Here is a 27,246-nt window from a genome sequence, read left to right as displayed (position 1 = left end):
GTTTTTATTTCTAATCAGCAATATATTCACCCTCGTTATCAACAACCTTTTGCCATCTGGTATACAACTCAATGCCGGAGCGGTAACAAATCAATCGGTTTTTCTATAATATGTCGACAGAAACGACATTACTCCCCGGTTCACCTTATATAAATATATAACTAAATATTATATATGGTGTATGCCAATTCTTCGTGTTTTACCAGCGTTGGGTGCATTCGATCCTGGCTACGTAGCAATAGTACTTAGGATTCTGAACCTGAGATACAATTTCGACGATACTCTACGAAAGAAAAATATAAATCTTTAATTGTTTTTACTTGCTTAAAGTTATATAAACTTGTAATGACAAAACCAAACGCTTCGCTGCCTTTAGATACAATATGTAATATGTTTGTCAAATGCAAGCCTAAATCTGTAGTATATAAAACATTTATTCCTAATTTATACTTTTTATTTATTAACAATTTTTTGTACACCATAGAAAATAAATAGAGGGGAAAAAAGAAACAGTTCATATGGTACAAGAGGCGGTCCTATCGCTTGAGGCGATCTCTACCAGACAACTTTGGATGGAGATGAGACACATAAAGGAGAGAGCAGTTTAGGCAGTTTTAGGTAGTTTATATGTATGTACACAAATATATACATATAAACATACATACATATAAGAATACTTACACTACTACTACTTTTACCATTTTTCTAAAGTGTACTTTATTATGACCTAACATATAGGAAGTATTTTCGTAATATTTGTGTTTCTTTGGTTGCAGATAGTCCATAAAATGGTGCAGAGACGTGGGTGAGCGATGCTGCTGCAGCAGGCCTCGTCGCCCGGCCCCAGCGGTGCGGTCAGCCCCAAACTAAACCCCAAAACTACCTCTACCCCCAGTCCAAGCTTTAATACCAGATTCGGCAGTCCCAACTTGAGCGACTGCGCCTCCACTTCCAACAGCCCAAAGCTAGGATCTAACAGTCCCAAACTCGGAGCTAGTCCGAAGTACGGAAGTCCACGGCTGGGAGATGGTAGTCCAAAACATGGTAGGGTGCCGGTGCAGGATGAGGCGATCTTGCAGAAGCTTCAAGCTGAGTTAAAAGAGGGATGGACAGTGCATACCGGCAGAGATGGGAGGCTGTATTATTGCAAGTAAGTGAATTGAATATCATATATGACATCATCATCACCATTCAACGCGGATTGAAAAGTTCACCTTCGAAATGTGAACGTGAAACTTGAAGGAATCTATTGTGTTCGATTTTTAAAAATGGCAGGAAAATATTTGTACCAGCTTTTAAAATTAATATTTTAGCCGCAATCATTTTTGATATAATTTAAATTTTAATGTATGTATTTAATGAACTAAAACTAGAACTTAGAAACCTCCCCGGGTTTATGCACAATAACTTTACTAAAGATCATTACATGATTAAATAAATAGTTTACTATTATATAAAGGACATACAGATAAACATTCGTTTATATATACGATTTATACTGGCGAGTAAACATATATATATGTACGTATACATATTTATTCAAGGACATCATTTCAAAGGTGGAAACACAAACGTACATTGACATGTTTTTTAAATGCAATGTAACCTTTTTGTACATTATCTGTGATCATATTGTAAAGGAGTATTTATTGCCCATAGAAGTCCACGTCCTATTGGCCCTTTTAGTCTCTTACAGACTTTTAGTGAAAATCTACGAATGATTAAAACAGAATAGTTTGCTTTTAGCACCAAGCACTCGACAAGAGTAAAAACAACTATCAATGATTATGGGTATATAAATACAGAGTATAAATAAAAACTGTAAATAAAGAAAATGTATAAATATTTTGTTATAAGAACCAAAATGTAACCAGGAATGTAGATGCCCTCATCTACATTCCAAGCAAGGCAATACGTGAAAGAAGTTCAGAACGTAAAGAATGAAAGGTTTTGTGAAGCATCTGAGGAAAGAAAGTATCAAGAAAAAAATCTTAAAAAAAAATTACACCCGAAATGCAATGTCCCTGCCACAGGAACATAAATACATTCATCAAGTGCATCATCATGATCCAACACGCGAGCTATTTTACCAGGAGCATCTTTACTTTAAGAGGTCTTAAGTTAGGCGCCCTCTGCGACCCTTCTACCTGAAAACCGCGGAATATTTATATGCCATTTGGGAAGCAGCGATAGTCCGGTTAAAAAGAATAACAGATACTTCCTGGTTCATATGAAATTAAAATAGTTTTACATATAGATATATTTGACGTCAATGTCTTTGTAAATATACTGTTATAAAGCACGAGTAACAGAAGCCTCTAAACAATAAACACGGAACCCTAGGATCAAGAAGTGACGCGAACACGCGTGACTTTAAAGTTATTTATGAATTTTTGTGTACGATTCTCGGAAATTCTAACCGAGTACTATCTTGAACTTACTAGAACCTTATCTGTAGTATAAATAAGTGTACTCCCCATGACGACAGTTCAGTGTTGTTTTTCGAGTTATAAGATTAAGATCTACGATCAGTGACACAAAGTGACTATTTGGTAAGTTATTTAGACAGTGATTTCTTTAGCAATTTGGAAGCGTAGTTTGGACTAAGCAAAAGTATACTTTGTGTTAAAGTAGGGTGACCATCTGATTTGTGAATAAAGGACTCCTTGTGAACCAGTGGTGTTTCATTTCCAGTCAGAACCCACAGTACGTAACAATATGTAAAAATTATTTTCACTTGAAATTGTCACTCATGGTTCATGCCGTATCTTTATACATCAACGCGCTATACCGTTTGCGAATCCGTTATGAAAAGACATCTGTTATATTTGTTGGCCGCCATCTTTTGTAATATAAATTCCTCTCGACAAAAACTATTGCCCGTTACATCGATTCATAAGTCACGGATTCTTTCGATTAGTTGACTATATATAAGAGATACTTACAAATAAGTCAAAAACAGATTTATTAAAATGTTTTTAGGATAATTAATCATCAATAGGATGCCCACTGTTGGGCAAAGGCATCCCACATGACCTTAACAAAGTCATCTGTCCAGCTTGTATAAGACTCCATCCACGAGACAAGACAAACACGCGTGCGAAGAAGAACAAACAGAAAGCTTCTCATAAATAACTTGGTCGCTTGGAATGCTTTCCACCCCACCGCATGCAAAAAGATGCTCCAAGGTTGGATCTGGATCACCTTTGATCGACGGGTATTCCTCTCTGCCATCACACGTTAAATCCAATACCTTCATTTGATCATCAGCGTTCAATTGGAATAACTAGTAAATTTTAATTCGCGGACCCTTTTGTTTTACGGATTTAATTTCGATGAAACTTTTTGCAGCTATCATCCCCCTGGGCTAGCATGCATTAAGTGTGAAAAGAAGGTGTATTTTGAAGGCTTTGATGTTCAACTGTTAGGCTTTCTTGATATTTTAAAACGAGCTTTTTGTAGCTTTAGCAACTTGTAGAGAAACAATATAACGTATGATAATGGTTATAAAAAAGTACTACTAAAAACGACCTTTTTGATAGTTAACAATAAGTTATATTTTGTATCTTTCTTTTTAGTATTTTAAATACATTCACATTCACGTCACTGAAAAAAATAATTGAATAAAACTGTATACGCTATTTTATATATACAAGAACACTGATAGATTACTTAGTTTTTGGCAATTGTTTTCTTATGCTTTCCAGTCGATGGACACCCACTGTAAGGTATAGGCCGCCGGTCCAACCAATGGGAAGCATTCCCACGCCGCGTCTATCGAATCGTGGTTGCCACATTGCCCAGCGGTTGCACGAGCGATGTCCTCATCCCACTGTCACTTCAAACATGCAATTGTTCGAGCTACTTATCATTACTTTCGTTTAATTTACATTACAGTTTTTTTCTACTTTGGATTAAAAAAAAACAACAGCACATTGTAGCAGGTGGAGTGCAAGACATTAGCGTACAATGTGGACAGACAGATTCTGATAGTAAGAAAAGGACCAATATTTAGCCACTTCCGCACATGCAGTGGTAGTCGTGCAATAAAATGCACCGCCCGCCAGCCCGCTGATAAATGCGTATGCGGCAAACAATGCGAATCACACAACCGCCACCGCCAAATTACTCAACACGTGTTTCACCCATCCACGGGGCATCTTCAGGAGTTATGTTACACCGATTAGTGCCAAACACAGAGTAGTGAAACCATTGCATGTGCGGAAGTGGATAAATATTGGTCCTTTTCTTACTTAAGATGGACTTCCGCGAGGTAACGCCTGATTCCATTAAAGATTCTGATGGTTCTAGAAGCAGACCGCTTTCAAACCAGTTCTTTTCAAAATCTATGTTACATGTGGACGATCTAAAGTCACTATATTTAATTAATTTTTAAATTTCTTGTTAATAAAACTGTCAATCTTTTTTTAAATAAATGGTTTGAAAAGCGAATATACTTGTGCACAGATAAGCTAACATCGGTGGGAAGAAACGTTTCTATCATAAACTGTATCAACCGTAAGTATAGGTAAATTATAAAATACCGATTCCGAGCACGTTCCATCTCTAGTCGATCTCACAATAAATAACGAAATGCCGTTTCGCTTCCGTAATGGAAACTTTTGCTGCTTCAACAAAGGCGATGCGGATTGAATCCCGCGCCCGCTTCGGCAACGCAAACGTGAAATATGAAGGAATCCATTTTGTTCGACGTTTGAAAATGGCGGGAAAATATTTGCACTGGCTGAGAGGCTTTTATAATTAATCTTTAAGCCGCAATCACGGATTCGATTTGAAGTTTAATCACTGTTCAAAGAAATCTTTGTTCTTATATTGAACGCACCACAAGGAACGGACCACAGATAAAATAAAATATTTTTCTTAATCTAAAAAAATAAATTCTTTTTTGATTCATCATCATTTTATATGACATCCACAGCTGGACATATACCTTTCCCGGATTTCTAATAGAACAGTTTCTAATGTGTCCAGAATCTAACAAGTTCTTTCGTCTACCTTGTGGGCAGACATTTTACGTTGCGCTTGCTCCGTAATTAAGTCCTAAGTGGCCACCCGTTTTGCACGCCACGTCGTTTGTCTACTGCCACTTGAACCCACCAATTCGCTGTGCTAATTCGATCCCATAAAGACCGAGTATATCCTGCTTCTTTGTAATGCTTTAAAAATGGTAGGTGACACTCATCGTCGTCTAATAGGAGAGCGATAGTAACGCCCTCTATTTCTCTCCCAATTTCCAACTCACACTTTACTCTGTATCTTCCCAATGATCGTGTGCGCCACGGTCTTGTCCACCATTGGGTAAGGTTTGGGGGATCCCCTTTGAGTTTAAACCAATATAGGTTTTCTGAGGATCCATAGTGCTACGTGGACATTTGCGCCAGAATTGTGATCAGTTCCATTGTATGCAGTGATAGTAGATATTTCACCACTGCGAACATGGGCGTATACCAAAGATTACCACTATTTTGGTTACCTTTGTATTATTTATTTATTTACTCCTCTCTGAAATGAAACTTATCTAAATTATTATATTTTTTAGAAGTTTTACCTTCCATCCTTTCATAACTTCCGTCTTCATAGGAGTAAAATAAACTACTTCAATCCTAACTAAATACAACTTTGCTACATTAAAAATTATTTCAGTATATATATAACATTTGTGCTTTGAAATAATGTTAAATGTAATTGTTGTAAAATGTAATTGTAAATCACATGATTTAAATTTTAAATGCAATAAAATTAGAAACAAATAGCTGAGATTGATTTTTTATAATAATTATTTCCTATATATAACAGATGGTGCAAAAGTAATGTCATAATTTGAATTAGCAGCCTTTTTGTTATGATTTAAAAAAGAGCTTTTTCTTGACAAGAGTATATTTGAAAGTGTAAGATTGATATTATTTGAAAAAAAAATTGCTAACTCAGCTCTGATGAAGCCGTAAAAGCCTTCGGGCTGACATCACGTACTTCTATAGAGAATAAGCAAGTAAATAAGCATGTACATTTTTAAATAATGTAATTTTCAATTAAAATTCATAATGCCGGCATTTGTAATTTGAAGCATATTTGATTATAAAGCGCAAATAGTTTCTAGAATGTTGTTTTAGACGGGCGCCATGCTAAAATATTTTCCCACAATTCTATAGTTTAAAGTTACTCACGAAGCGAATGTGGACACAGTTTGCAAGGCTTCAACAATGATTTTATTCAAGTTATTTTCGGAAGTAACTAACCAATGTTTTATTTAAAAATTCTACTAAAATGATTTATTTATATATACTTTCTATCAGATATAGCCTAAATAATTTTTTTCCAACGCCCACGCCCCACGGCAGGGCAATTGATTGTTCTTCTTCTTCTTCCTTCCCTTTTCCCTTTATCTGGGGTCGGGTCTCCTTATCAATTTGCGCCAGGCCTCTCTATCCTGGGTTGTCTCTGCATCAAGTTGAAGGGTTTCCAGTTCCTTTCTGATATTAGACCACCACGTAGCTTTTGAACGTCCTCTCCCTCTTGGGAATGCTGGGAGGCTTAAGGCAGTTTTTACCACGTTGTCATCTGGTTTTCGTTTCGATTGTTAAGCAGGTAAATTTGAAAGTGAACTCGACACGAGTTTAATCCTTTTGCTTTAATATGAATAGTGGTATATAATATGACATAGGAATTGGCATATAAAGTTGAAAAATACTGGCATAAATAAAAATAAAACAAATCATGTAACATCACTGCCAAGGATTCTATTCATTCAAATGTTCGTTTAATGAATAATAAGCTTTTTGTATATTTGAAATTTTATAAATGGCAATCCAATAATGTTTAGGGGAAGTTTTCTTAATTATTTCATTCAATTTATTATAAATTAATTAAAGATTTTTTTCAGTCGAAATTTTGGTACAGTTTTTCACGGTGTCTTGTAAATAAACCATGAACGCCTCCTATTCTTTTGAATTTAATATAATTATTGTAAACGTCCGAAATATTATACTAAAATATATTTTGAGGTCACATTAAGAATATTAATATCTTTAAACCGTTTTTTCAAGAAGTCTCTTTTTGACATCTATCGTTGTATCAATCCATAGGATATAATGCTGTAGAAATAATTATAATAAACAAATAGTCTCTAGATGGCCGCTATAGCCTTAAGGTTTTATAGGAGAAACCACGGACCAAGAGCACCTGTGGGACGTCAGCTTGGAAGGTGGGCAAATGACCTGGTTAGACGTTAGATGGAAGCCGCTTCCATCAGGTCCTATTTGAAATCTATGCAAGAAGTCTAGGTCCAACTGTGGGCGTTCTATAGCTAAAATAATGATAATGAAAGAGCTTTTAAACACATGCATTAACAATGTTATGTAAAGTTGTTACCAGCCCATGTTTATTACAGAGTCCGACTCCATAGTAATGAACGCCTTCAGGCGAGGTCTTCCATTAGCAGTTCTCTCACCTTTGTATAGATGTCGCTGATGTGACAGTTTTTAGGTTAATGGATGGAAAAGCTTGTGTCGAACGCAATAAAAAATACATTTGTTTTACTTCTCATGTTACGAGATCGTTTATGTTCAGATGTTTTTTAACTATTTATTTATTCTATTGAAGAAGGCTTTTAATTTTAAAATATTTTATCATCATCATATCAGATAGATGCCCACTGCAGGGCAAAGTTCTCCCCCAAAGATGGCTTTGATGACCTGTTTGGCGCTACCCGCATACAACAAGCATTATCGAAAATTAAATCTTTTACAGTGTCATTGAATGTTGTATTTGTAATATATTATATAGAGATGATTGTATGCCTCATTTGCTATTAATTAATATATGGATATCTATGAAGAATTCATTAGTTTCAGAAATAATGAATAACGTAATGATGGTACAGTAAGAAAAAACTATTTTAAAACTGTGATTAATACATATTAAAATTAATTATTGATAACTATCTTTCCCTGAAGACTACGTACTAAATGATATTGATCTAAAATAAGTAAGAAAAGGACCAATATTTAGCCACTTCCGCACATGCAGTGGTAGTCGTGCAATAAAGTGCACCGCCCGCCAGCCCGCTGATAAATGCGTATGCGGCAAACAACGCGAATCACACAACCGCCTTCGCCAAATCACTCAACACGTGTTTCAACCCTCCACGGGGCATCTTCAGGAGTTATACACCGATTAGTGAAAAACACAGAGTCTCCCTTGGTCCTTTTTTTACTTAGGATGGACTTCCGCAAGATAACGCCTGATTCCATTAAAAAAAAATAGGTTTAAAATGTCACAACGCCCGTTCAAGCCTCTCGGTGCGCGAACGACAAGTGACTCTGTTTTCTAAACAATCCTCTCCCAAATTTGATATCCATTCAGATAAATGTCTTCATAAAAAATGTTCACACCTGTCTCCGACACCAAATATATACATAGAGTTAATACAACACGTCATACGTCACATATGACGTAGATATTTGTTTTTATGATTCTATTTATTAACATACGGATATCTCATCTGCGAGCTTTGAGTCCAAAGAAGCTATAAAAGCTAGAAAGGCTAACAGCGCTAATTACCAAACGTATTTAGCCTGTGGTGTAAAAGCATGAAAGCTTTAAATATATAGAGCTGTTTTAACACCCTATGTATATTTTTAGATATTATGTCAATATATTACAATTAATGCTAATAACGTGGTTACATATATATGCATATAAATTGATGCAGGGCAGCACAAATTTCATGCTTGATGAGTTGGATATAATGCAGCGACAAGTGGCGCGTGCGTTTGTGTCCGTCGGGCCAATTTAATTATTGAGAGCCGACCGTATCTTTCCGCTTGGGTCTATCGTATCTGCCGAAATTCTGACTTTAATACTGAATTCTAATGGTAATATTTTGTATCGGAGTTATTTCAAATGATACTTTGAATATTTAATGGAATCAGGCGTTACAGAAGACCATCCTAAGTAAAAAAAGGACCAATATTTAGCCACCTCCGCACATGCAGTGGTAGTCATGCAATAAAATGCACCGCCCGCCAGCCCGCTGATAAATGCGTATGAGGCAAACAATGCGAATCACACAACCGCCACCGCCAAATTACTCAACACGTGTTTCACCCCTCCACGGGGCATCTAATCGGTGTAACATAACTCTTCAGGAGATTAGTGCCAAACACAGAGTCCTTGACACTTTGAAAACTAGTTGTCTTTTTAGATGGGTAAGACTGCTTATCCAAGTATTCTTTAAGGATCTTAGTTTGAGACGGTCTCTTCTTACCCACCAAACCCTTTCATAGCCAGAGCTTGTCACTGTTTCCCCCGTGTCTCAAAGACCAAGAGACGCCCCAAAGACCTACTCTTCACGCCCATCACAGGGTTCCCACAGAACACGCACCACACCACACCCTCCGCAGATACTTACAACACTGCAAGCGCTAACTACACATCACCAGCGACCATTTCACCTGCGACACTCGACATGCGCACAGGATATCTCGTCGTTTACAATAAAACCAAACACTACTCACCACACCACAACACCCGTTCTTAGAGGTCGGCTGTTTCCTAACCGCGAAGGGCGAATCGAGGTCGGATCCCAATCTCTTCTTGGCTCTCCTGTGATCCACGCTACCGTTCCAATCATACACAACATCAACACTACACAGCTCTACTCGGGTAGAGCGGTTTACTACGTGCGAACGTCATCGTACAACTGGAACGCGTCTGTCCAACTTCTGTTTTATTTTTAAGTTCACGAACCCTTCCGCTCCGTGAACTCAGTTCTGATGAAGCTGTGAAAGCCTCCGGGCTAACAACATCAACTTCTACCGAAACCAAGAGAACTGGAAGTTTCGTAAAAATGTTTGTATGACGAGGGCTAACAATAACTGTGACGGGTAATCCCCGTAAATGAAGTGTGAAAAAACATAAATTTTTTCACATAAGTAAACAGACGTTCACTGCAAGTCATTGGTCTTCCTCACCAGGGAGTCCTATTCTACACAGAGAACTAATGACAATATATTCTCAATAATTTTTCCACGGACTTTATTATTTTGATCCTCATCTTTTATTTTTCACATTTTCTACTTATCTTTCTTTTATTCATCGCATTGTGGCGTTTTTCTGAACGCAACTATTATAATATACTGGCAACCCTGACAGGGCTGTCAGATTTCGTCTTGACTTGTCAACGCACAGTATTAATTACAGTATACTAATTAATATATTAATGTAAGTATATTTGATTTCGGCGCCAATCCTTTATGATTAATTGGGAAAAACAAGTATTTCCAAAACATTATTCTCTATTCCTTTTCATACTTTATTTTTCTTTCTTACGTCATCTTCCTTACTTTGTATTCATCGCCAAGGAACGACTTTTATACTTTTTAATATTTATTCATTTACTTTTGTTTATTAAACTTTACACTGAATTTTTTTAACTAACAAGTTTTGTTTTTACTTTGTTAAATACGCCAAGCGTGTTCAAAGTCGATGCTCTTGGAGCGGCATTGGGACAATGTTCAGTTTAGTTGCAGTTGGATTGAGGCCATTTGAGATCAACGCCAAAAGGCTTCCGTCTCTACCGTCGGTGGTAATGGTAGTCGGGCCTCTGAATTGACCGCAAAGCCTCTCTTGTCGCTCTGACCAGAAACAGAGCTGCAGGGGACTAGGTGCTGCTTTTTTTGGTGATCCATCCTTGAAGATATACCATTATCGTTACATTTGGGTTTTGGATTGAAAATTGCAGTGTGGTGTTGTGGTATGCAAAGGACGCCGCTGACCATCCTCTGGAAACTGATCACACCGTCGTCTCGTACGACACACACGGAGAGAGGGTTTTACGCGAAGCCCAACTGTGGGAAAAAAATATATAGGATCACAAAAATATTTTCAGGCTACATTAAAATTGGCCGTTCATTAGTCGGCCATATGACCACGGCCCCGAACAAACGCCTTTGTTCCCGGCTGGAAAACGATACGCGACCGCAGATGTTGTTGCGCTGGAAGTAACAGGAGACGGGCGCGGTTGGGTTGGCCAATATCCTTTTACGGTCCACTTGTAGGGGCCGTATTCGAAAATTAGATTTTTAATACATAATTACGTAATTAAATAATAAATATTTTGTAGCGTGCATTGAAAAGGGGAATTCCACTGAAATATAATTGCTTATGTACATCGGGCGAAAGAGGGCGCTCTACAATACCCCTCGACTTATTTACAGTTTTAAATCGATATAAATATGGCCAAAGTTTGTTGAATATACACACTTCTACTTCGGACTTATTATTGTCATTCCAAGACTTACCAGCCCTAGGAAGAATCCCTTAGTTTAATCTTTTCGACAATAAATGGCGTTAGTATGCTGTTAAACTTGGCTAATCATATTTAGTATGTTTAAGTTATGGCGACTCTCACCAAAAACGAGCTGTCAAACTGTTTAATTCGACTTTTGGGTATGTCAACAACGTATGGATGAAACTTTTACCTGCGCCTAGTAGTCTGATAAAGAAATGGCGATGGCTCAATCAGTTCGAAAAGAGCCTTCGAGCACTCTCCAAAGTGCATCCAATAAAATAGTTGTTCGTATTAAGGTTAGTGAACAATGGTAGATGAAAGAAAATTTGTTCAATGTTGCCACTACACGGCGCATATCTTATTTTTTGTCTTGTTCACTCGTTGTATTGCTGCGTGAGTTGGGAAAGGATAGGAATAAACTGACAGCTACATTAGTTATTTAATTAATTTCGAACGTTTTCTAATTGTAAATTAACTCTGGAACATTCTAGAAAACAATGACGGTTTTTTAAAAACACAGTTGTTGTTGAAAGATATATAAGAGTGCTTTTGAGATGTCGCTATGAAAAAAATAAGGCGACAAATCTGTACTTCACCTCTCTCAAGATATGACTTGTGAACATATCTTGTATTTACTTGGTTTCGATTGAAGTTGATGATATTACTCCAGAGGCTTTTACAGCTTCATCAGAACTGAGTTCACGGAGCGGAAGGGCCCGTGAACTTAAATATAAAACAGAAGCTGGACAGACGCATTCCAGTTGTACGATGACGTTCGCACGTAGTAAACCGCTCTATCCGAGTAGAGCTGTGTAGTGTTGATGTTGTGCGAATTTGTTGTGCGACCTCCAAGCTGGCATTAGATGTGGCATCCACGCTTTGTATTACGGACCTCTAAAGTCATTATTATATAAAATGATTCTAGACTGTTCGGTTGCAAGTAGTTACATAAAAAAGTGAACTTTATTATCCACCCCTATCATCTCAGGCAATAGACGTCAATTGCAAGGGATATATGCTTCCAAAGATCACAATGACTAAACTTTACAATATGCAAAAAGTGCCATTGAAATGAACAAAAAGCAAACACAGTAAATAAATAGATAAATAGATAAAAAATGATAAAATAGAACCAAAGTGATACATAAAATTGTGATAGAAAATAATTATAGGATATAAGTAATAAAAATGTAAATTGAAAATGTAAAAAGAAAAAGGGAATGAATGATAGATGAACAGAGCAAAAGGGTAAGAAAGCAGAAATGTAACATGAAAAATAGATAATAGACCGAAAGAGAAAGTAAAGTATGAAAGAGGAGAGAGAAATTAAAAAATTATGTGAAAAAATAAATTGTTAATAAAGTCCCTGTCCCACCATAAATAGGGGTACGAGAGGCCCCCCAACAGCGGGGAATATAAAAAAAAGACTTTACAAAACAATATTAGATACGACGATTTTTACCAGTGATTTAAAACATTTGACAGGCTTGTTTATTTATAATCTGTTATTATTTCTTTGGCAATGACACTTCCAGTGACTCTATATTCATGTTGGCAACTAATTGGCTGTAACTCTGGCGGCTAGGTGCCAGGATCAGTCAACTGAGTACATGCTCTATTATATTTATCGTCCTTTTCGTGAACCGGCACCTTTCTTAGAACGGAGCGGGTTGATTTAGTGAAGTCTTTGTTAATTAACACGAACCTTTTATAAATAAAGAGTATTTTAACTGTCCTAAATTAACAAAGCATAGTTTAAAAATAAATTAAAGGAAATAAGTTGGTTATTTTCATTTTAAAAACATCTTTAATAATGACAACGTATTTATTAGCCTCGTTGAAATTATTTTATATTAGTATTTTTCAATGGAATCAGGCGTTACCTTGCGGAAGTCCATCCTAAGTAAAAAAAGGACCAATATTTAGCCACTTCCGCACATGCAATGGTAGTCGTGCAACAAAGTGCACCGCCCGCCAGCCCGCTGATAAATGCGTATGCGGCAAACAATGCTAGTTACACAACTGCCACCGTTAAACCACTCAACACATGTCCTTTTCTTACTTAGGATGGACTTCCGCAAGGTGACGCCTGATTCCATTAAATATTCACATTATCTTTTATTGATTCATTTTAGACTTCACATATTATTTCTTGCATCTCCTTCCTTCATTGACATTCTTAGATCACAATTATTTACATTAATTGTCACAGAATATTTTTTTATCTGCAATATCCTGTTGAACTTTCGATCTTATTCGAAATGTCTCGTCTTTCAATAAGACAGCTGATCTCTCTTCGCTTAAAGTGTATTATCTGTCGGAAAACGCACGAATTTGCGCCAATTTTTGTAACATCAAGCGTGTCAACTACAGACGTTTGGGAATGAGATGACATAAAAATATATATGGATTTACTATGAACATCTTAATTCAAATTATGCGCTATCTGTCTCACTCGAGATTATATTCGTTCGACACTTAACCCTTAGTAGCCTGATTTACGAAAGTAATTTTTTTTAATCTTACTGTGTTTGCTTGAGGGTCTAGTTAAAGGGAAAAATAGATTTTTTTTTTAATTTCGTTGGAAAGAATATTATACAACAGTAAAATACGTACAGCCAACCTATAAAAAAATGATAGTAATGTGAACATTCGGTTTAAAAGATTGGCATCAAAATTGAAACTCTAGGTTATTAAGGGTTAATTCTAATGTTTAAAATACAGTAAAAGTTCGATGGATTTGCTTATATTACCTTGTATTGAAAGTAACGACGTGTTAATCATAAACAGATAATTATATTTTAACATTACTAAACGTTTTTGTCAAACACTCGAATGTGTGATTTTCATATACTCAAACATATTTAGCAAGTCTGAGGTTTCGAAGGTTAAACTTATTTGATATTTCGATAACAAAATGGTTAATAATTTGAATAAATTTTAGTCTGCAACCAAAGTCCATGCAAACAAAATATGCAGGAACAGATAATAAACAATAATTAGTTTCAATATGCAGTAATTCGAATTTTAAAAACGATTACTTCTGTAACCATTGACTGCAAATCGTCCTGTATTCGAGGCAAAGTCGTCAATCTTTTCTATTCCATTTTTAATAACAAAAATAATTTTCAGACATGAAAACCATTTAAGTGATTATCGCCAATTTGAAACTATTTGACATGATCCGTACGTATGTAAATTGAACTTAATTTCAAAGTTTAATTAAGTACTCGCTGAGCGAGGTGGTGGGGGCTGGTGGGGGTGTGGGTGGGGAGCAGGTGGGGTGATGCTATTGTCCGCATTTCGAATTCCCGTCGAGTACACTTGATATAGTTTGCGCGACATGAATTCATTTAAAATCAATTTTGTTAACAACTCTATATTATATGTCGGATAAATGGTTTCATATTCATATATATATATATATATATATATATATATATATATATATATATATATATATATATATATATATATATATATATATATATATATATTTTATGTTGAAGTAAAGTCCGATCCCCAGCAAATTACAGGAAAAAAGATTACGATGGTATGGCCACATTCAACGGAAACCAGATAACCACGTGGTAAAAACTGCCTTAAGCCTCTCAGAATTCCCAAGAGGGAGAGGGCGTCCAAAAGCTACGTGGTGGTCTAATATCAGAAAGGAACTGGAAACCCTTCAACTTGATGCAGGGACAACCCAGGATAGAGTGGCCTGGCGCAAATTGATAAGGAGACCCAACCCCAAATAAAGGGAAAAGGGAAGGAAGAAGAAGAAGAAGAAGATATTTTATGTTGAAGTAAAGTTTACACTATTTATCTATATAAAATAAAAGAAATAAAAATATATTATCACAGCGTTAGATCAAAATTAATTCACATATAATATACAATGTCTGTCGGACATTTTAAATGGTAAATGTTTTAGCACTGCAATGAAAATTAAATTTAATGTAAATAGTATTCTCACAATCATTTAGACCAGGGCTTCTTAAACTTTTGTCATTCACGACCCCATTTATGATTGCGAGTTTCTTGACGACCCCATACAAATATTAAAGGGGAATAAAATCAATATTTTTTGATGATTTACTTATAAGGTAGCAATATACTATATACACATGAAAATATATAGTTTTAGAATTCGTTTTGTAACATACAAAAATCTAAAATTAAAAATCGCACAAAATGTTATAATATTGAATTTATTACAGTTTCAAAAATAAAAGTGAATTCGACCGTCTCAATTCGCTCGAATATTTTCAAATAGTAGTAAAATGGTATTTATAAATATTTGACATTAAAATCTCCCGACCCCAGAATTTTGTTTCGCGACCCCATTTGGGGTCAGATGACCACGTGGTAAAAACTGCCTTAAGCCTCCCAGAATTCCCAAGAAGGAGAGGGCGTCCAAAAGCTACGTGGTGGTCTAATATCAGAAAGGAACTGGAAACCCTTCAACTTGATGCAGGGACAACCCAGGATAGAGTGGCCTGGCGCAAATTGATAAGGAGACCCGACCCCAAATAAAGGGAAAAGCGAAGGAAGAAGAAGATAACAAGAAGAAGAAGACCCCATTTGGGGTCGCGACCCATAGTTTAAGAAGCCCTGATTTAGACGCATCTCCCTTGCCAGCCACATTGCGGCTTTTCAAGTTCTTCAAGTTTGTCTGTTCAACATTTCAACTTGCCTATTCATGGTGTCTAGTACCTTGTTGTCGTCTGTTGTGCCATGGATGCCACTTCTTGGCAATCAACTGGCAAATGTTTGACTGCGGATCCCATCATCTCTACAAGAGTTCAATGAATCTAAAATTCAAGCATCAAAAACCGATTCTTTCGCCAAAAGTGATTGTATGTGTTAGGGGAACCGGAGAGTAATGTCATTTCTGTCGGCATATTTTACAGAAAAACCGATTGATCTGTTACCGCTCCGGCATTGATTTGTATAGAAGATAGCGAAAGGTTGTTGATAACGAAGGTGAATATATTGTTGATCAGAAATAAAAACTTGTTAAAAATGTAGTCGTGTGAATTAAACTTAAGAAAGCTACATTACTTTCCTGTCCCCCTAATATATAGCAGATTGATAAATGCTTTTGTCAAAACATATCTGTATAATACCATTGCATAGACAATTCCTGGTCAGGACCTTTCGCTCTTTAAGAACTGTGTTACCAAGACTTTATCTATTTGGTTTATCTCTGGCCTAATTATCCTGCAAGTGGTAGAATAACTAGAGATCGTCTTCAATGATTGGTGTTATTAAAAATTCAACAAGAACTTTTTATTAAAATGAATTAAAAATTAGCAATAAAATGTAATGAGAGCACGTATTGCCAATCTCAAGTACGTAGAATGTGACGTTCGAAACAATGGAGATACATGGAGAAAAAGTGAGAGGAGTGAAGTTCGTCGCGAACCGCACGTGTGGCAGATGACTTGTAGCTATCTTCACTCACAGCCGGCTTGTACCCGGCTGCCACGATAGATGGCGTTAGCTCATGCATCTATATTTTGTTCCTTATAAATTTCGGATGTCGGAAATTTTCTGGACAAAATGGCTTTCAGGACAAGATTATTTAGCCTTATCTACAGATTAAAGCCTCTTCGATGTAGATCTTCTATATTTTGATGGGGTACTAGGATCGCGACGTACTCCTCTATCAAGGTCGTAGCTAGACATCTTGTCTCTACTTCTTATTTCTGCTCTCCCTGGGTTCGCTGCGCATTTGTAAACCTGGTTCAAGGGTATTACAGCGTGGAACAGTGCAGCGTGGTTGCTCAGGATCCTTATCGAGAAATTTTTGTTAAAATTATTATTTTTACGGTTGCGTGACAAAAGATCTAAAACATTTTTTGCTTGTCCTCACAAACATACAAAATTATTAATAAAACAGTGTTAAACGTGGTGTTAATAAGGAATATTCAAAAATAAAAATGACGGAAAATCGGAACTGCTAGAATTGGCGCGATCCGTTCAATGCAATAGAAAAGTACTTGATTAACCTTTAACTTGGCAGTTTTTTTAATATTACATTAATATTCATACCGCTTGACTTTTAAGACCCAAGGATGCCAACAGAAAAAACTGAACAAGCGTTCGAAAATTAGGAAATTACCTAAACATTCACATACAAATGATTACTTTGCGTTCAAAATTGATGCCACTATTTTTTTTTAATTCTGATGTATCTCTACAGATACATTATCAAGAAAAGGGTTAATAAAATTATTATCAATATTACTGGCCACTAAGCATATCAATATTTTTTATTTGTAATATGTTAAGTTAGTGATGGAGCCTTTGGCCAAAAAGTAGTGGGTACATCCCCCAAAAGGTAGATCGACGACATATTTAAGGTGACGGTAAGTCGCAGGATGTAGGTTGCGCAGGACATGTCATCGTGGCCTTATAATAGACGTTTACAATCTGAAAAGAAGCAAGAGAAGGTGGGCAAACAGTTAAACGAGGTAAGTCCAAATTTGAGAAAGAGTCCAAATCGGAAAGGCGTCATTCAAGAAACTACATACTACTTTCTGGTCCAATATCCTTCGACGAAAGTCTGTGACTCTAATGTGTGTTTCCAGTAATAACTTATGGTACAGTAACGTGGCCTTTCAATTAAAGCCCTTTGAAAGCTCACAGTCCATGGAAAACCCACGCTAGAGATTCCTCTATGAGATCAAATTATAAATGAGGATATCCGTAGACGGAAGAAACTAGTCAACATAGTCCAGTGGATGGACTACAGTGGGCATAAGAGATGACTTTAGAGGCGTTAGGGTCCTGGAGTGGAAGCCACGAACAGGCAAGCCCAGAATAGGAAGTCCAGTGGACAAACGCCGGATGGAAGTAGCTTTCTACCTATCCTGTTGAAAAGCGTAATGAGCGATTATCGTGATGATTAAGAAAAGAACCAATATTTAGCCACTTCCGCACATACAGTGGTAGTCGTGCAATAAAGTGCACCGCCCGCCAGCCCGCTGATAAATGCGTATGCAGCAAACAATGCGAATCACATAACCGCCACCACCAAATTACTCAACACGTGTTTCACTTCTCCACGGGGCATCTTCAGAAGTTATGTTACTCCGATTAGTGCCAAACACAGAGTTTGTTAAAAACAAAGTTCTAAATTAAATATAAATATACATTTACACTTGTTAAAAATGTTTCATTCAGCTACCATTCGCTTACAGGTAACCCTTAGGCGGGTACAAAAAATGAAAGACCTTTCGAAATGCTACGTCAAAATACGGGATAAAGATTGAAAAATGTTCACAGTTTGTACGAACGGATTTTATTTTTCCTTAGTTGCATGTAAAAGCTCTACGCTCCGTGCTTTTCCGAGAGCTTATTGCTGGGGCGACACTTTGTTTTGCTATCGTGACGTGCTTATAAAACTGAATCAACATTCGATTTAAAAAAAAATACTGAACACCTTTGAGTGCCAGTAACAAATACAAACAAAGCTACAAAGTAACTGGTACTTTGGCGTCAACGGGACTAAGGTGATGTGATATTACTGGAAACACATAATAATTACCACAGACTAGTATATTTATTTTACTGTTAATAATTTTTCTCTATGACCCAAAATAAAGTATACTAACCTAACCTAACCTAACCTCACTTTTCGTCGTGGTTACGTTCCAAAAAAAAAACACGATGCAAATTGAAACGCCGCAAAGTGAATTAAGATTTTCTATAGCAAACCATGTAAAGATCGAAGATAGGTTCCAAGGGTTACGAAAATACTACTTTTTAAAAAGAAAATTGAACAAAGTAAACATTTAAAAACAAAAATGATATAAATCTGCCAATAAATAAATTGGAAAATTATTTACCTTTTTTGTAAGCAGAAACAATACGTAAAAATTTATATGAATTTATTATTCTCTTTAAAAAAAAACACAACACACTACGTAATTGATACTGAACTCTAAAATTAGCATAACAAAGTGAAAATAAAATTGTATCTAAATTGCGTTGATTTTCAGTTACGGGAATACCCGAGTTTTGATGGCATGGAGCAATTAGAACAAAAGTGTTGCCATCTTTTGGAAAAAAAACGAAAATTAAAAAAAATATTAAAGTCTCGAACCCAAAACAACGCAACCGCTTAAATCTAACGACGCACAGTGAAAATTAGTACTAATTAAGCAGCGACGCAACTTCGAAAAAACGCAAAACGAAACGACGCAAAGCGAGGTATTGGTGTATATTATTTTAATTTAACAGTATCTTGTTTGGAGATTTTCAACTAGTCAGATGCAATACATCTAAGGGTATAAATGTTAAATATATGTTAATCCAGATGATTAGTTGTCGAAATAGCTGCTGTTGACGCCGAGATATATCGCATGCGGTCAAAAGAGGTCAATAATTCGTGATGTATCTAATACATCTGTTTGTGTCATATTCACTGGCCAGATAAACAGATTTAAGCTGCGTTTTCACTAGAGATGTGTGACCATGTACAGCGAATCAATAGGATAATGCTGTTGTTCTAGCCATATACAGCGAAAGGGAATCTATGGGGTGGCCTATACCCAGCTGTGGACGTCTTACAGCTGAAATGATTATACGACATTGTAAATGAAATCAGATTGAGATTAACACCAGTATAACTGTATTTAATAAATACAATAATAAAATAAATAAATACATTAAAAACACTTTTAAGTTAAACGGTTTTTCGATACCCATATTGTGGTGGTTGTGGAAAAATATGTACCTAGTCCGTCATATTGGAACGGCGTCCATCTTGAATTTTAAATTTTGACATAATCATCGTGTTTTACTAGTGTAGCCCTTTCATTTGATACCCATATTGAGGGGGTTAAGGAAAAATATGTAATCCGCCATTTTGTATCTGCGGCCATCTTAGATTTATAATGTTATTGATTTTATTATATTGTATTGTCATCTAAATTAAATGTGTGTACCAAATTTCAGATCAATCTGACAACGGGAAGGTGCTTAAATTTTAATTTCTAATTTTGACCCAAATAAATTCCGTACGGGTCGAACTAAATAAAACCGTTTAAAAAGGAAGGGACAAGATGTCGATTTTTTCGTATTTAACTTCAGATTTTTGTAAGTGTAGTCCAGTGTTTATTTATATATATGTATATATTCTTCTTTCCATGTTTTCCTTACACCATCAGAATTTTCTAGAAGCACATTGTCTTTTCCCATGCCTTCTATACATTACTTCCAGAGGACATAGATCATACTTCTCCATTTACTCCGGCATCAGAGCTGGTCATCAATCAGTCTGGTTGCTTTAAAAAATCATACAGCTTTTGAAATTAATTGTTCAATTACTTTATTAACGATATTTTAAAACTGGAGCAATTTAAAGTCAATATTATAAACTTATTATTGAAAAAAGTATATTATTGTACCCAAGAATACTATACTATACTATTGTTAATGCGTGGAATTAAAAGTTGATGCTCACTCAGAAAGCTAATTATTGTCGTGGCCTCATTCCAAAACAATATTTAAGAGCAACTGTAATGTTTCTCGCCGGCTTTTCAAAGAAGAACTACCTTAAAAATATTAGATTTACAAATAAATTCGTTTTTTGTTGAATAATATTAATAATTTTATTTCTTGAAGGAAGTTTTATTGTAAAATAAAAAATATACCCCGTTGTTAATGGTACAACCAATTTTGATTCTAAATAAATACAAATATGAGAGAAAAATTGTGATATACATTCCTGTCGGAATAGACATACCAATGCGACAATTTTATTTTGTGGTTAAACTTTTTGGGGACTTGCCTTTCCTCTCTGCCATGTGACTTTAGTTAAGTATTTTTCAATCTTATTCTTTTGTTTCACTTTCTTTCTTCTTCCCCACTCTCTATCTGTCTTCACATTCAAATTCTACTTCCTTCCTTCTTTCTTTTGTTACATTATCATTACTTTGACACAAATTTCTAGTTTTACTTTCATATAATCATAGCTGTTTTACTATCTTTTCTTATTTACTAAACCTATATTGCTTTACTAATGACGGATGACAACTGTTTTTTTTTTAATGGCCCCCGCTATTGGGGGCCTCTCGTACCCCCTATCTCTTGTGGGACAAGGACTTTACGGGCAATTTTAATTATTCACATAATTTTTTTATTATTCACTTTCTCTTCTTTCATACTTCACATTGTCTTTCGGTCTATTCTTTCATGCCACAATTCTGCTGTCTTTCTATCTCTATTTTCCTTTTACATTTTCATAATTACATTGTTATTTTATATCACATTTTTATTGCTTAAATTCTATAATTATTTTATATCACAGTACTGTATATTATTTTGCTCTTATTATGTCTTCATTATCTATTTATTTGCAATGTTTACGTTTTATTTCTTTCTATAGTAGTATTTACGATATTTCTGCAGAGGGTGATGAATGACTGTTTGGTGTCTTTTTCGCTTATGGATGACAACTGTTACAGCTCAAGCGGTGTGTTAATTTATTTTTAAAAGTCGTAAACTCTTCTAAAACAGTCGGAGTGTTGAGAGGGCAAGCGGGAGGAGTGGGAGGCAGGGAGGGCAGGGCTGCGCCCGAGCTGCGCCACAAAGACGCCGGCGGCCTGATTAGTTAGAGGCCATCAAAGAGCCCGAAAGATTTCGTTGCATCTGGGCCAGTGCGGACGTCGCGCTTAGTTAAGCGGGGTATACACAATTGAATGCGACTATTTTAAAGCTATATACACATGATCAAATGTGTTTTGGTTAATTTAATAATTAAAAAAAAACTTATATAACTGTCAATATAAATAGGATTAATTAATATTAACGCATTCCATAAAACATTTTTTTTAAAATAAAAGTTCTTTTTCTTTTGTTATTGACTGTGTTTGACACTAATCGGTGTAACATAACTCCTGAAGATGCCCCGTGGAGGGGTGAAACACGTGTTGAGTGAATTAACGGTGGCAGTTGTGTAATTCGCATTGTTTGCCGCATACGCATTTATCAGCGGGCTGGCGGGCGGTGCACTTTGTTGCACGACTACCACTGCATGTGCGGAGTTGGCTAAATATTGGTCCTTTTCTTTCTTTTGTTATTTTCAATGTTTTACCTAACTTGGTTAGCATGCAACATAGCGTTTAAAACTTGGCGTATCCTTACTAATATGTTAAACAATTATTACACCAATCGGACGCTAGTTCAACGTAAAGCGAAGTCAATTTTATTATTTTATATTAAATATACTAGCTGTGCCCGCGACTTTGTACGCCATGATTTGACAACATTTTTTTATTGTTACATACCTATTTAGTACCTAGTTATTGTAACTCCTTATTGCATCAGTTGGACCGTTGGTCCGATTTTGACAGGACACACTGGTCCAACCATTTTATTGATTAGCCTGAATAAACAGACAGACGAATAAATAAAGTAATTTTGGCATATGTACCGTACTATATGCATGTAGTGGTAAGCAGTCATTCTAATATTATAAAAAGACACTCGAATTTTATTTATTTGTGTAGATATTTATAATATATATACAAAGAAATAATTGCACTAAAAAGACCTATATTCATACACATTTATGTATACATATATGTGTAGGAATATAATAGGTTGTCAAATATCTCCCTTCCGCCTTTTTGTCTTTTGAATTTCGCAGCTATGTAAAAAGCGCTACAGAGCTCGTATCTGGCAATACTATACATAATTTGAAAGGTCTTGACATAACCTACAAAACGACGCTATGCATGATTAGTTTGGATATTGCGTTCAACAGTTATAGACGTGTAAACATGGAGTTCACTAACGCCGAAATTCGCGCTATTTTAAAGTTTTCCTTCGTTAAAGGCAAATCCGCTAGAGAAACGTTCCGTGAGATTAATGGTGTTTTGGGGGATGGTACTCTATCACTTCGAACCGCGGAGGAATGGTTTCGACGATTCAGAGCCGGCGAAAACGACACCATGGATAAGCGAGCCGGCGGAAGACCTGTGACGACAGATACCGATCAAATCATGGACTACATCGAGTTAGACCGGCATGTGGCATCTCGTGACATCGCCCAGGAGATGGGAGTTAGTCACCAAACCATTTTAAACCATCTGCAGAAGGCTGGATACAAAAAAAAGCTTGATGTTTGGGTGCCGCATGATTTGACGAAAAAAAACCTTCTGGACCGAATCAACGCCTGCGATATGCTGCTGAAACGGAACGAACTCGACCCATTCTTGAAGCGGATGGTGACTGGCGACGAAAAATGGATCACATACGACAATATCAAGCGAAAACGGTCGTGGTCGAAGGCCGGTGAATCGTCCCAAACAGTGGCCAAGCCGGGATTGACGGCCAGGAAGGTTTTGCTGTGTGTTTGGTAGGATTGGAAGGGAATCATCCACTATGAGCTGCTCTCATGTGGCCAGACGCTTAATTCTACCATCTACTGCGAACAACTGGACCGCTTGAAGCAGGCGATCGACCAGAAGCGTCCAGAATCGGCCAACAGGAAGGGTGTAGTGTTCCACCAGGACAACGCCAGACCACACACTTCGTTGATGACTCGTCAGAAGCTACGGGAGCTCGGATGGGAGGTTTTATCACATCCACCATATAGCCCGGACATAGCGCTAAGTGATTACCACCTGTTCCTGTCCATGGCGAACGCCCTTGGTGGTGTAAAGTTGAACTCAAAAGAGGTTTGTGAAAAGTGGCTGTCCGAGTTCTTCGCAAATAAGGAGGGGGGCTTCTACGAGGGAGGTATTATGAAGTTGCCGTCTAGATGGAAACAGATTATCGAACAAAACGGCGCATATTTGAACTAAATCCGATCACTGTAACACTTTTTATAAAGCATGGAATAAAGAGCAAAAAAGCGGAAGGGAGATATTTGACAACCTGTTATATTTTTAAGTTTACATTTACTTATTACTTATAACTTCATATCAATTATTTGTCAAATCGATCTAATTTCACAAGAAATATATAGTGAAAAGATGGTTACTCCGCTAATCAAGAAATAAAGGCTTTTATTTGGGACCTCCGCCTTTATTGTGTATGTTTAAAAAACACACACATATATATATATACATTAATTTTTTTCCTACTGAACGCGTCAGGCCAATAAATTCTTTATACAAAGTCTGTCTCTCCCAAGTAAACAATAATTAATTTTAATATGCGGTAATCTAAATTTTGAAAATGCTTTTTATTACTATATAATCATTACTTTATTTATTTTTTTAACCATTGATTTTTATATAGGGTGTACTATATTAGCTTTAAATTCACGTCTTTGAAGCTTTTACATCTATAACCAAACATCTTGTATACCACCCTGTATATCAAATAAATTTCAACTAGTAGTTAAAGTTACTAAATTACGAAATTTTTTTATATTCTGTAATAATTTCAGAAGAGAAAACAATAGTTAAAAAATAAAACTTTCGAATAGACCTATAGAGAACATTGAAGGTTTATGCAATCGATCCAAAGGTCTGTAATACTTCCGGACCTCTTATCGGAGTGCAATAAACGCCCCCTAATCACAGTTGTGTAGATCTGTCGCGATATAGAGACCAGAGGGGAGACGGTGGGTGGATTCTCCACAATCGCTCAGTGTTAGATAACCGAGTCCGGTCTAAACATGACCAAAGGGGCATTGTCACAGTGTATCTAAATTCAGATGTTTCAATTATTTATTTATTTACTTTATTCGAGATAAAAAGTAAGATAAAGCAGTAAGATAGTACAAACTTAGAAATGTAAAATTAGTTACAATTGTTACCTTATAACTATATATCTAAGAACATTTAATGAATCAAAGTCAAAAAATAACAAAACATAGAAAAACATTACCAAACAGCGATCAAAAATCCAGCGCATTTTACATTTATTACATTGATTAATATTTCACTGTTAAATTAAAGAGATAGCGGTTTTAAAATGGATGTCAAAATAATTTATTTCCCGAAACAGAGAAACTCTGTACCTAAGTCACACCCAAGCCAAGTACAGAGAAGGCTCAGGAAGTAAAGAGCAAAGCAGTCATCGTTGTCTGTCGAACAACAGACACCTTCAGGCTGTATAACAGTGTCCATCACGTGGCGGTAACGATATCACGTCACACACGTGCGTGTATCATACGGACGAGACTCAAGATGCGATCGCGCCCACGCGCGGTAGAATTGTCATTTATAAAAAAGCCTCGACAACAACACGACATATGTATGTGTATATATATACATAACAGACACCTTCAGGCTGTATAACAGTGTCCATCACGCGGCGGTAGCGATATCTCGTCACACACGTGCGTGTATCATACGGACGAGACTCAAGATGCGATCGCAAGATTCAACGATGTGAATACGGCAACCGCCGCACGGATACTGGCGCACAACCTGAAGACGTCTATATGGAGTATGGATGGGGAAGTGGTCGCCACGAAATGTAATTTTAAAAACTGGAGATTGTTAGGGCGTCGATAAAATAGAATATCGATAAGAGACGTACTTTTTTAGTTAAACAATATAACATGTAAAAACATGAGCAAAATAAATACTTTTAAAAACTTTAAAGTTAAACGGTTTTTTGATACCCATATTGTGGTGGGTGTTGAAAAATATGTACCTAGTCCGCCTTATTGGAACGGCGTCCATCTTGAATTTTAAATTTTGACTTTTTTGATTATAATTACGATGTTTATTATTTCTGAAACCTTTGAATGTATCATAGTGTATTTATATGTTAATTGACAGCGAATGTGTTATATATTCATTGTTTTTAAGTTTTTAATTTTTACATCCTGTATATAGAACTACATTATAAATGAGATGCTTTGATTATTACGTCTGTCACATTTAATTTTTTTTTGCTGTCAAATGATCTATAAATTTAACTTAAGAGATTTAAAGCTTTTATAAATCATCCTGTATAACAATCCAAGGTATAACGAATGCTAACATTCAGGCAAACTACTTTTACTCACATAAGGTAAACGGGTATTCCCCCGAAAATACCGTTCATTTCACACACACGGTTCCATCTCAAATAAAACTTAAGGGAACGGCTCGAGGTAGCATCGCTTTAGCCAAATGCCTAATTATACCGCGGCATTTTCAGTTGAATTCATTTTATTTTCCACCGAATATAACTCGGCGAAGTTGAATTTTCATACAAGCGTGTTTTAAGAAATCCTTAAGGATTTCCTTTTGAAATTTTATTTATACGAAAAACTCGAGTATGTACATTCATATTTCAAAATTTTTTCAGAGCTTTCAAAATGGTTTTATATGAAAACATTTTCAAAACAAAACTGTTTAAATATAATAAATACATTTAAAAAACCTTTAAGTTAAACGGTTTTTTGATACCCATATTGTGGTGGTTGTGGAAAAATATGTACCTAGTCCGCCATATTGGAACGTCGTCCATCTTGAATTTTAAATTTTGACATAATCATCGTGTTTTACTAGTGTAGCCCTTTCATTTGATACCCATATTGAGGGGGTTAAGGAAAAATACGTAATCCGCCATTTTGTATCGGCGGCCATCTTAGGTTTATAATGTAATTGATTTTATTATATTGTATTGTCAGCTAAATTAAATGTGTGTACCAAATTTCAGATCAATCTGACAACGGGGAGGTGCTTAAATTTCAATTCTCTAATTTTGATCCAAATAAATTCCGTACGGGTCGAACTAAATAAAACCGATTAAAAAGTGTCTGTTGAACATATATACAAATAATAAAACAAATAATTAAGTTATGAATAGGTTGCACTCTTGAAAGATTTTTTTCTTTAACCAATGACTAAATAATAAATATTTTACAACTGACGATGCTGGTTTGCTGCTCTGTGTCATAAATCTGAACGTACAGCGTGCACTGCGGACAGCCGTTCGCGCGGTTTGTATTCATTAGTGAGACGCCGGCG

The 27,246-nt window shown here is 36.0% G+C and overlaps 1 protein-coding gene across 1 annotated transcript in view; it reads left to right on the top strand.

The window, feature by feature from the left end:
• The window catches only part of LOC137933705 (uncharacterized), a 239,088-nt gene that overhangs the window by 99,280 nt on the left and 112,562 nt on the right, over positions 1–27,246 (top strand). The window contains exon 2 of the mRNA XM_068777729.1: positions 777–1,150. Coding sequence (XP_068633830.1) covers positions 813–1,150 — 338 coding nt within the window. The 5' untranslated portion in view covers positions 777–812. The remainder of the gene's footprint in view (positions 1–776; positions 1,151–27,246) is intronic.

This window comes from Battus philenor, unplaced genomic scaffold (genome assembly GCF_028537555.1).
Source record: "Battus philenor isolate CCGP_79_NKW_IND1 unplaced genomic scaffold, ilBatPhil1.0.hap1 SCAF_14, whole genome shotgun sequence".
Taxonomy (NCBI): domain Eukaryota; kingdom Metazoa; phylum Arthropoda; class Insecta; order Lepidoptera; family Papilionidae; genus Battus; species Battus philenor.
Note: the sequence above shows the minus strand (reverse complement) of the source record. Positions and strands in the feature narration are given on the sequence as shown.